The 12522-nt window shown below is 42.9% G+C and overlaps 1 protein-coding gene across 5 annotated transcripts in view; it reads right to left on the bottom strand.

The window, feature by feature from the left end:
* Positions 1-12522, bottom strand: part of tenm1 (teneurin transmembrane protein 1) — a 1865819-nt gene that overhangs the window by 23289 nt on the left and 1830008 nt on the right. For all 5 annotated transcript variants that reach the window (XM_038774907.1, XM_038774908.1, XM_038774910.1 and 2 more), the window contains one exon: positions 4233-5841. In XM_038774907.1, the coding sequence (XP_038630835.1) occupies positions 4233-5841 (1609 nt within the window). The remainder of the gene's footprint in view (positions 1-4232; positions 5842-12522) is intronic.

The following is a 12522-nucleotide window of genomic DNA, read 5'->3' on the forward strand; positions in this document are numbered from 1 at the left end:
TCCGGGGAACCCAATGGTTGCCTTTGACGGAACTGGAAGACCCTGCCGCCAGGAAGGATTGGAAAATCCCACCCAATGTATAATTTTAAAGAATAAATCTATTCAAACCCACCAGGCACAGGATGAAAAACTGAAAAAATTTCTTTCTGAAGTCTGTGTGTCAAAGCTTTTGATTTGAATATCATTCAAAAGACATCAACTGAAGTTACAAAGTGTTTTACAGGCTGTAACAGGCTTTTAAACAGGACAGAGTTACATCTAAATCTATATTTCATTCAATAAGCTAGGGTTCCGACAGAACTGAAAATTCAACATTAAAAAAATTAATTTAAATATTTGAATTTGGATGCAGCTTACTGACTCATATTATTTCAAAATGTCACAAATTTGTATATCAACACACAAACAAAATTTACTACAAGGCTATTGTAGGATATGATTGAGCAATATAGATTCACATTTAATTGACAGTGCTTTACATTGAAAATCTACGGACTCAGTAATGAATATATGAACATAAGAATTAGGAGAAGTAGGCCACTCGGCCATTTGAGCCTGCTGCGCCATTTAATTAGTTCTTGGCTGATCTGATTGTAACCTCAATTCGACATTGCCACCTACCCTCCTATTAAAGCTCCCAAAAGGTGATTCAAAACAGAGGTTTATTCCAACCAAAAGAAAAGGCCGTAACACAGCACAGGTGGCTTGACCAGGATTGCCAATCCGGGCCTACTTTTTAGGGTTTATTCCATGAGTCCCTCTACCCATCAGCAGGAGAGCTCCTATTCCACGCACCACGGAGAGATCAATCAGGTAATCCATGTGGGTCTCATGAGGGTGATTACACCCCCGATAATCTTTCAGCTGTTGCTTCTCAAGAAGCTATCTAGCCCTGCCGGATAAACATTCAAAGATTCTGCTCCCACTGCCTTTTGAGGGAGAGAGTTCCAGAGATTCACGATCCTCAGAGAAAAAGATTCCCCTCATCTCTGTCAGGCGGCAAGACAGCATAGAGGTTAGCACTGTTGCTTCACAGCCCCAGGGTCCTGGGTTTGATTTCCACTCAGGTCACTGTCTGTGCAGAGTCTCCATGTTCTCCCTGTGTCTGCGTGGGTTCCCTCCAGGTGCTCCGGTTTCCCCCCACAAGACAATCCTCCCATTCCACGTAACAGTCTGTTAAATATTCTCTGAATTGATGGCAATCATTTAGATCGGCTGAGACAAAGTCAATTAGAACATCCAATTAACCCATGGAGGGTAGACTGTGATGAGAAGGCAAAGGAAAACTCTTGGACTTCCATAATGGTTATCAGGCAGCAGTGTCCATTCTCTCATTATGGAAGCCTTAATGAAATCTGGTCACTTGAGTATGTTTCTGTTATTCAGTGATAATTTGCTTGTGTAATTTTTTGAATTTCAGAATTTTTTCCCCAAGATCTCAGAACCACTTCTCTCAAAGTATTCCAAAAGTTGTCATTTTAACTATGGCCCAGATTTTTATCTCTGGGTCAGGTTTGCAGAGTTGGGAGATTTCGTGGCTTGGTGAACGTAACATTTATAAATGCCCGACCTCAGGTTGAATTTTAAGTTGGAGGAATGGAGTGAAGATGAGAGCAGGATGGTGGAGGGTGGAAGAGTGGGTGTGGGGTGGGGGGGTGGGGAGGGGGGGGAGGGAGTGGGAAGACTGAAATAAGAGGTGGGGCGAGCAACCCTGGAATGAGTCAGAGGCTACTGGGTGCAACAGCGGGTTGGGATCAAGGCCTGCCTCTGTACTCCAGCACTGTGTTTAAACTTAATTTTAAAATTAAACAAAACAACTCCCTCCAGTCCTTACCCCACCCCACATTCACTCCCTCTACCCATTAATGCCAACGATAACCCTCAGACTCAGACTCTCTATGCCAATCCACACCCCAATCACCTCTATGGTCACATGATACTGTGTATGACCATCATGTCACCCTGTACCCCAAAATACCATCCTTTGCACTTACCTCGTCCACACCAACTCTGCATTGACACCTTTTGGACAACTTTGATATTTATGTGACACCTTTCAAGTTCCTGCACTGCTTGACAGTTCCTTGACAATTTGACCCTTCCTGGAAAGCTTTTTTTCACAGTTTCGCACGTTCCAGAAAGGTCCTTGATAACTTTTCATTTTATGAGCAGTCCAAATGTTCCTTGACAGCTTGACAGTTCCTTGACAACTTGACCCTTCCTGCACAGTTTGGCAGTTCCTTGACAGTTTGGCACTTGCTAGGCTGCTTGATAAGGCCCTTATAGCTTGTCATTTTATGGGCCGATCGACTGTTCCTTGACAGCTTCTTGACAGTTTGCCACTTCCTGGACAATCTGACATCTCGTGGTCAGCCTGTCTCTTTTTGGACTGATTGAAAGTTCCAATGAGTTTGTGCATAAAAATGCAAAATCATGTTTGAACAATCCCAGAGTGTACCTTACCTCAGCTAGAGGTGCCTCAGGGTCCTACACAAAGGAGTACATTACTTCTCAAAGGGGAACCCTAGCTATCAAAAGAATCCATCAAGTAAAGACCTCCTCTTATCTGGCCTGTTCTGCACACTCTGGGATTCATACATATGGGGATCAAAAATCGAAAGTCAGTGGAAGCAGCTGGTGATTTAAATGGCCAGCTGCCTCCATGAATTGTGTATGCGTGAACATTGGCACAACTCCTGTTCCACCCCCATGAAGGTAGGAAATTCTAGGTTCGGAGGCAGGACTTTTGAAATTTCATCCATTTCTGCGATTTTCACCATGACTGAAAGCTGGAATCCGGACCTATATATAGGTTTTGAACCCAATGTGTGCCTCACATAGGCAGTGATTTGATGGTACAGTTAATTGCTCTGCACACCAGTTCATGCCAGCCTAAGATCTGAGCCAAACTTGACATTGGACCTTATCTTCTACAACAGGGGGAAGAAGTGTCAGCACCAGAAATGATCAATACAAATTTTCTACTTTTAAAAATATTTTGCTTGTGAGACTCAGACGGATGCAAGTGTTCCTCTGGTCCCACAAGCTAAGTTTAGACCTCTTCAGTCCTGTGATATCCTTTCTTCCTGGTCACAAGGTTCTCCCCAAACCTCCTTCATGTGATTTAGCTGAGTACAGGGAGTTTTCCTTCAACCTACCACCATGTGACGTTGTGGTCCCACCCATTGGATAGCTGCTGCTTTCTGAATTTGGGCGGGAAATTGACTGGGGCATCCAGATAAGGCATGGGAGTTAAAGTCGTGAAGGTCTCCTGCCAAGGACTTGGCTGTTTGCTGTCAGTCTTTGCCCCCATGCATCTGATTCCCATCCCAAGCTAAAGCTGCAGCTACAGTTTCCCGTCATTTGAATAGTTCTGGTGATCCACAGTGCTCACACCAGATGCTGTAACTCTAATGTAGTTAAATGTGGTGCCCAAGACAAACTGCGGCATAATCAAGAACACGATTTGAAATGAGAAATACTGCTTCATTCTTGTATTTTATGCCCCAGTTATAATAAAAAGGCAAGAATATTTTGAGTTTTGTGCCTTTATCTGCAAATTCACTTTTAAGGAATTGTGTATTTGAACTCCTTGGCCCCGCTATTGATTTACAACTTTCAGCTTATTTCCATCCTTCCAGTCCTACTTATCTTTCCTCCCAAAATGTATCCCCTATGTTTTTCAGAACCGTTTTTTAATCTATATATCTTCCTCTATTACATTCATGTGCTTTCTTCCACCAATAATAATATTTTAATAAAAATGATGCAAAATACTTATTTAATTCCTGCATATATTTTCTTGCTCTATCATTGTCCTTCTTTGACAAACTATTTTTTACTTTTGTATGTCAATGAGAACGCCTTACGATTTCCTTTTATACTATTTACGAGACACTTTTCATCTTTCCTTTTACAATCTGTGACCCAGCGTGGTTTTTTCAACCAAACCTATTTTGTGATTGTGACAAATCAATGAAGGCAGATGAAACTAATCATTTTTAAGATGCTGCATGGAGTTTACACGCAAGCATTCAATATTCTGAAGCCTGAGCATTCCTACACCAATCATTTTTGGGGGAAAAAAGGAGTTAAAACCTAGCATCCTCAAAACGTCAAACTTTTTCTGACTTGAAAACATTTACCTGTACATCACACATGATTTTAATGACCTGGAAAGATGAGGTTTTAACTTTCCGACGATAGACTTGCAGTTATATGCTAATCCTTACCTGTCGTGAAATGGGCGATGTCCTGAACAGTGCTGATTGGGTTGTTATTTTTAAATGAATACAGATTAAATGGAAATAAATTGCTGTTTAAGTCTTCCCAGAGATTATAGTTTGGTGTTGTCCATCGTCCAGACATAGCATCATAATCACGGCGGCCTAGATGTATAAGCTTTGTCAGGGAATCATAAAGTCCACCGTGGAAACCAATGATAACTTGAAAATCAGAGTTAGAGTCTTGGTAAATTTCTCCATAAGGTGTGTATTGCAACTGCTTAATTAATTGTCCGGAATTACTGAACACAGCTAAGGGAGTCCCTGTGTTATCACAGGTTATGTAAAACTCTTCACCATTGCTGATCTCCATAGCTATGAGGTGACCTTGAAGATCATAGTAGAGTGATGTGATTTCAGAGTTTGTATGGTTATACATATGAGTGACTCTGGTTGGGTGAATCAGATCTGCATAAAAGTATTGAAGGTGCTGTCCAGTATTTGTTTTGCTGGCTACACGTCTTCCTAAGCCATCGTATCGATACAACATGCTCCAACCTGCAATATTATCGTATGCTCTGCTGAGTAAGCCATTGGAGTTGTAGACAAATATAATATCACCCCTCTGCTTGAGGAAGCCATCCTCATCCAATTTGTACTGCACTTCTCCAAATCTGGTAATCCTATCTCGTAGGTCATACCTCAATGGAGTTAGGTGAGCGTTATTCTCAGAGCTCATCAAGTTAATGTTTCCATTTAAGTCATAATTGTAGCGCCATTGGGGTTTGTTGTTAACTGAAACAGCTTGCAGCTGCCCATCAGCATCGTATTCATAGGAGTGCTTAGTAAGGTTGGTATCGGTTCCAACTCTTATCTCACACGTTATCATCCGTCCCATGTTGTCATACTGAATAGTCATCCAATATGTAATGGATCTCAAGATCTCAAATTGGACCTCTCTCACTTGGCCATTGGTGTTAAATCTCTTGGTGTGTGTCATAACAGTGGTGGTTATGATCTGGTTTAGATCATAATAGATCACACTGAACTTTCCGAATTGTTCTGTCCGTCCTGATACATCATCATGCCGATAAAGATCAATAGGCAGAGGAGTTTCATTGATCATAGCCTGCATGCTTGTGATTCGTAGGTTATTATAGCTGTAGTCAAAGCGAGCGTTAACAAGATTGTCATCGCTAAACCTGAAGATCTGTCGAGCAATAAGGGGCCCTGTTTGTCGAAATCGGACTGTGCAGGTAAATCCTTCATGTATCAACTGGATGGTTTTAATCACACCGGCTGCCTCATCATAGGTGAAGTTGACCTGAATGGTATCGTAAATTATCTCAGAAAACTTGGACAGTCTCGTGTATTTGTAGATCACCATTCGTCCAGTGCCCAAGTACAAAGTTTGAAGCAAGCGACCATCCTCAGTGTAATCCTGTATGACGGAGGCCCGACTGTCAGGTGGACTGTAGATGTTCCTATGATATCCTACGGAGCAAATAGTCTGCAAAGTATGTCGAACCATACTGGGCATGGTGACTGAGAAAAGTCTATCAGTCTGATCGTAGTCAAAAATGTACCTCCTTTGGCTGTGCAAAAGAAGCGTTACAGACTGTTGAAAAATAAAACCAAAAGTTATTTAATGGCAATTTTAGATTTCCACAGAAATACATACCAGAAACGCTTTCTGAGAAGTGAAACAGAGTATCTTTAGGTACATTTAAATTACAATTACAGTGCTGGTGTCAGCTGGAATAAAGACTTATTAAACTCCCGGGAGAGTGTGGTCTTGCACCACATGACTTGCAAATTTAGTGTAAATCTGATGAAAAAAGGAACTCGGTGGGGGGGGGGGGGGGGGGGGGGGGGGAGTTTCTTAGCACTTGCAATTATTAACTATTTCTTTGTATTCTGCTGCCTGCACTGTTTCTATTTGCAATTAACTGCATGTAAACACCTATGAACACGGCACGTCCTGGGCACCAAAACTTTGGAAGTCACAGGCAAACAGCCCAGGATTAAGCACCGGCAGATTCTAGCACGATTTGTGGCTGGCTTGAAACCATTTGTAGTGAGCCAGTTATTCCAGAATCGGGTGCAAATTGATTTCTTGGAACTTCTGATTTAATTGCAGCCTTCAATAGATACACACTTTACAGCATTCACCATGACTGGGACTAAATGATCTGGGTCATTGTTCCCAATGTGTGGTGCCCAGAACATTCCAGACAGGGTCTAACCAAGGCTTTGTTTAAATAGAACCAAACCACCTCCCCATTATAATCTAGCTCTCAGAAATGCTAACATTCCATTAGCCTTTCTGATAATCTATGTTTTAACAAAGAGAGTGTGTATGGAAAAGCTCAACAGGTCTGGCAGCATCTGAGGAGGGAGAAGATTCTGATTCTAAAGCAGTCATATTGGATTCAAAGTGTTAACTCTGTTTCTCTCCACACAGATGCTGCCAGCTGGTCCTGTGGTCAACACTGCTGCCTCACAGCACCAGGGACACAAGTTCAATTCTGGCCTTGGGTGACTGTGTGGAGTCTGCACGTTCTCCCCATGTCTGCGTGGGTTTCCTCCGGGTGCTCCGGTTTCCTGCTGTAGTCCAAAGATGTGCAGGTTAGGTGGACTGCCACTCTTAATTGTCCTTTAGTGTTCAAAATGGGGATCGAGTGGGGGGGTGGGGGGGGGGGGGAACGCTGAGTGGGGTGCTCCGACGGAGGATCAGTGCAGACTCGATGGGCCAAATGGCCTCCTTCTGCACTCTAGGGTTTCTATGATTCCATTTCAGATCTCCAGCACCTGCAACATTTTGTTTTTACTCCATTTTAATGATCTGTGTGATCTGTTGAATCGTTTTTAAGATCTCATGCATCCCTAAATCATTTTGGACCTTCTTTGCTCCTACCTTTTCACTGTTTAGCAAATACTTGAATCTATCCTTCTTCGGTCCAAAATGGATGACCTCACGGTGACCGGTGTTGAAACCCACTTCCTTTATCTACTTGCGTCTCTTTAGAATTTTATGCTCCAGTCTGCATTACCTACCTGCCCCCAATCTTTGAGTCATCAGCAAACCTGGATAACTGACTCCCTATTACGTTATTTAAGTAATTAATAATGAACAGAAGAGACTTCTGTCTCAAGAGACAACCTTCTTGGCACACCACTGCTTCCATCCAATTTGACGACATAGCCATTATCCTTACTGTCTGGCTGAAGCTACCTAACTAATCACCAAACTAGGTCAATGATTTGCCTTCACCTGTGAGTTTTAGTGTTAACTCTAGGTTTAATGAAGATTCACATCCGGAACGTCAACTCCTATGTCTTATTTCCAGAGAGCTGCTTCACCTGCTGAACATTTCCAGCATTCTCTGTGCTAAGAATTCCCACCTGAGCTTACAGGCAAGTGCCCTGCATTCAGAATTTTGTATGTGCCACTCATTCATCTGCTGGATTATGCTTAATACAGTAGTGGCACTGACTTACTGGCTTTTTGATTTGTTCCCCTCGCTTTCTGATAAAATAATTCTTGTCTCGTTATTTCCCCATGTGGGTTGGCAGCGACCGATAATTGATCGTCCACATTTCACAATACATCATTGCACTATGAGTCCACTGTGTCTTTGATAGGCATTCATACTGGCTCAGCAGAGCAGGTCCTTCAAAGCGCTGAAATTATACCTGAATGCACTTTAAACCCAGTGATGAAAAGTCAGTAAAAATGTGCACTTGAGTGATTAAAAGGCCTCCTCGAGAGGGTGGAGGGTAAGAGTGACAATACTGATGATGGTGTAAAGCAAAAGGACGTGGAAATGATACAAGCAAAGAAACAAATGAAGGCGCTTAGATGAACTAGAAACGCTTGCAGCAGAAAAGCAGTGGAGGAAAGCACAGAAACTCTGGAAAAGAAAGGCTCATGTGGTGCAGGAATGTGGTGGAAGAAAGGTGAATGGACCCCGGGGTGCGGACCGGTTGCCAACTCACTGTGGTGGTATAATTTGCATAGCTGTCTGCCATTGGTGCAGAACACCGGCTTACCATTGGCCCTGGTCGGTCATGTGCCTCTCGACCGATTGGTTGAGACAAGTCATGTGACGGCTCTCCGATTGGTCGAGAGGCTGAGTTAACCACGCCTCCATACTGAGGTATAAATAGTCAGAACGTCTGGCGGTCGTCCATTTTATTGTAGTCGACCGCAGGGCTAAGTTCTAGCTTATTAAAGCCTAACTTTTGTATAGCAACTCGTCTCTCGTGCAATTGATGGCTCATCACTCACTATGCCTGTTTCCACTATTGACACTTGCTGTGCAATTCGAGTGCTTTATATTTCTTTTTCATGTTTCCAGGATTCAGATTTCTTTCCTTTGATATTCATTACTCTTTCACTGTTACGGTGAATTGATGTGTGGTTGAAAAGTATAGAAATTTATCATTCCAAAATTATCAATGCTTGGCTGCATATTAACAGTGTATTTGATATAATGTAACTTATGATAATGTAAATTAGGTGTATGTATAAATTAGGCATAATTAAAAATTCATTAGTGTTATCCTTAACAAAAATACACATACACATCACATATAATAAAAGGAAATCTATTTTAATTAACCAAATTTGCATGCGCAAATTTTAATGAGAGGAGTGTATGTCTTATCTCTCTCATAGAACATTCCCTGCTTCAACTCAAGTTTTTCAATTGCTGAATGAAAATATATTTTATGCTTAACATAAATTGTCCATGCATTGTAGCATCATTATTGTGCTATTCCTATTAGCAGGACGAATATTGCCTCTGGATCTTTGTGCATTTTCTTTTGTGCTGTCAAAATGGTACAAACTACTATATTACAATGTTCTGAACAATGTGTCATCTGTGTTAGAATTCCTTATAACAGACAAAAACAAAGATGTATTCCTTGATGACTTCATAAGAAAATGCATTGTTCAGTGCAGAACTGAGTCACTAACAACAAAATAAACCCCATTTCAATGCTGTTTGGTGACTGAATTGCCTTCTTGGGTGAGGTAGGAGGAGTCATTTTCAACTCCTCCTGTGCAGTTGGCCTCAGCATCCCTGGTGCCATATAGAAGATGGAAACTCAGTTAAGGAGCCCGTTCATGATCACTGTACAGTAAATCCCATTGGCAAGTGGGGGGGGGACGCACCTTTCACTGTGCTGTAGTGACTTCCAACATGGCATGCCTCTTGAGAAGGATTCTACATGGGTGTCCGCAGCATGCGCCAGAAACCTTATGCTGCGCAACTGGCTGCTGCCATGCCAGGATACATCATTTGGACCACATAGATCCAGACAATGAATTAACTTGTCACTCTGCAAACAACAATTGTTCATCTGTAACAGAAGCCCAGCATAAGTATTACCGATAGGGTACAGGGACCAAATTGTACGTGAGGTACGGCTTAAGAACTTCTGCTATAGCAAGGTGAGTGCAGGTACTGCGGAGTGTATTTGGACGTCAGTTTCTGGATTTTCCAGGGAATGTTGCTGCATCCTCACAAGGAAGGCCGATGAATAGGAACCGCAAGTTCGAAAACTTCATGATTGCCCCCAACCCTCCAAATTTCTGACCCTCCAGCTCCTTGATGACTGCACTCCACAGGACCTGGTCTCCACGCGGCAGTCGTCAGGTGACATCATTGACCCTGAGGCTACAATGACAGTCGCTGGTGATGTCATAGAATGGGGAAGGGGGCAGGAGTTGGGGGTCAGACCGTTACATGAATCATAAAGAGCTGATCTCACAGGCTGCTTGTGGCACAGTACAAGAGAAGTACCCCCAATCCTTCTGGGAATAGCCCAAATATTCCAGCAGGATTGGGAACCCTATTCTAACTTCCTCATTGTTTAATATATTTCCATGTTTTGTGTCATCTGCCCCTTATAGCCAAGTCAATTCATTACTATTGGCAAAATTTTATTGGAACGGAGAAAGTCCCGATGTTTGGATCATATGTGAATTCAGAACCTGCATAAGCACACAGTGACATTACATTAGCAATTTTCCCAATGGTGGCTTCCCAATTGGCCACCACTAGGCCTGCCATCCAATTAAGTTCAGCGGGTAGGTTGCTGATGTGGCAGCCCAATTAGTGGCCCGACTGCTTTGGATCCTCAGCTGCACCATCCAGAGAGGTAGTGCTGCTGAAGCAGGCTATGAGACAAAGGGCGGTTCAGTGGAAGCCCCTCAAGAATAAAATTCAAATAAATAAAAAGTTGGGTGGCTGAGACTGGTAGGCCTAGCTAATAGGAAGGGAAACTCCTCTGGATGAGTTTTTGGAACCCTGAGGTTGGCCTTTCTTGATGGTGACCCTCTTTTTAGGCTATGGAGTCTATGGCTCCGATGCATCTCTGGGAAGCCACTAGGAGGGAGACTCCATTCAGCTAGTGGCCTCCCTATGTGATTGGCAGTGGGGTGCCCCATCGCCAAACAAATGCCAGCCGTCTGAGAAAGTTTGGGCCGATTTATTCAAATATGGCAGCATGATGGCACAATGGTTAGCAGTGCTGTTTCACAACGCCAGGGATCCACGTTCAATTCTGACCTCGAGTGACTGTCTGTGTGGAGTTTGCACGTTCTCCGTGTCTGTGTGGGTTTCCTCCAGGTGCTCCGATTTCCTCCCACAGTCCAAAGATGTGCAGGTTAGGTGGATTGGCCATGCTAAAGTGCCCCTTTATCTCCAAAAGGTTAGGTTGGGTTACTGGGTTACAGGGATTGGGTGGGGTTATGGGCCGAGGTAGCGGTGCTCTTTCAGAGGGTTGGTGCAGACTCTATGGGCTGAAACCTCCTTCTGCACTCCAGTGATTCTATGACTTGATGATTCTAAATGGGGAAACCTTTCCACCTGCATGACTTCATTGGGGAGATGTCCAGTTGTCGCTCCCTGGCATTTGCTGATCCATCCATCTCCGCTCCATTGCCCCAACACCTGTAACATTCTGGCCTATTTATCAAAACAGCAGTGGTCCTGTCACTTGGTCAAAATCCTGGAGCTCCTTCCCTAATAGCACTGTAGGTGTACCGACACACTAGATGGCACCACTACCTTTTCAAGTGCAAATAGGGTGGGCAACAATGGCTGAGATCGCTAGTGACACCCACATCTCGTGGACGAATAAATTTAAAAAATCCATGGGTTACATCACTGTATATTATCCTCCAGTTTGAAAAACAAATGGTCACTCTCTGCATGATCATTGGTGGCAACAGAAAGAAATACTTTCATGTGGCTTTTAAAAGACTTGAACACTAGCTATGCATGCAACAGCGTTTAGATTTAGAAATGATGGTGACCATTGTTTGGAGTAATTCTATTTCATTGATAATTACTGAGGGCTCAGTCTTTGAGGCTAAGCATTAAAGTTGAAGATGTTAATCTCAAGTTTCATCATTTCAACATGAGGTTAATTAATGTTGTTATTTGAAAAGAAAATGAATAAAATGCTGTTTTAGTTGTCTCGATTGACGGAGTAGGAGTAGAGCTGCACAAAATAGCACCTGATATGGTGTGTTGCACATTTTGCATTACAGCAAATAGGCTTCCTGACAGTTGAACATAGAATCATTGAGTTTATGAGGTAAATCTGTGCTTTAGCCATCAAACTAGGTGCAAACAGTGCACAGGTGAAAGCCTTGGGGAACGAAATACTGAATTAGTAATGAGAATGAAAATAAGCTGCACCATTACAGCATTGGAAGCATTTATAATACCCCTATTTCTTTTTGTGCTGGGGATACTCTATATGTATATATGACCAGAGTCTACAGTGCAACATATAATTTAATAGCACAGCTTTCAGTTTCTTTCCCCATGGTGCAAATTCAAAATCAGTTCCTATTTGATTTGATTTTTAAGCATGCTATTGTGGCTTAGGTTATCAACTTTAGTTCACTCATGTTGCTAAAGGCGTTGATGCAAGTTTCCTTTGACCGAACACTAGGAACAGTGTTAGGGCAGCACGGTAGCATAGTGGTTAGCACAGTTGCTTCACAGCACCAGAGTCCCAGGTTCGATTCCCGGCTGGGTCACTGTCTGTGCGGAGTCTGCACGTTCTCCCCGTGTCTGCGTAGGGTTCCTCCGGGTGCTCCGGTTTCCTCTCACAGTCCAAAGATGTGCGAGTTAGGTGGATTGGCCATACTAAATTGCCTTTAGTGTTCAAAAAAAAATGTTAAGTGGGGGTTACTGGGTTACGGGATAGGGTAGATACGTGGGTTTCAGAAGGGTGCTCTTTGTAAGGGCTGGTGCAGACTCAATGGGCTGAA

The sequence above is a fragment of the Scyliorhinus canicula genome, chromosome 17 (assembly GCF_902713615.1).
Source record: "Scyliorhinus canicula chromosome 17, sScyCan1.1, whole genome shotgun sequence".
Classification (NCBI taxonomy): Eukaryota; Metazoa; Chordata; class Chondrichthyes; order Carcharhiniformes; family Scyliorhinidae; genus Scyliorhinus; species Scyliorhinus canicula.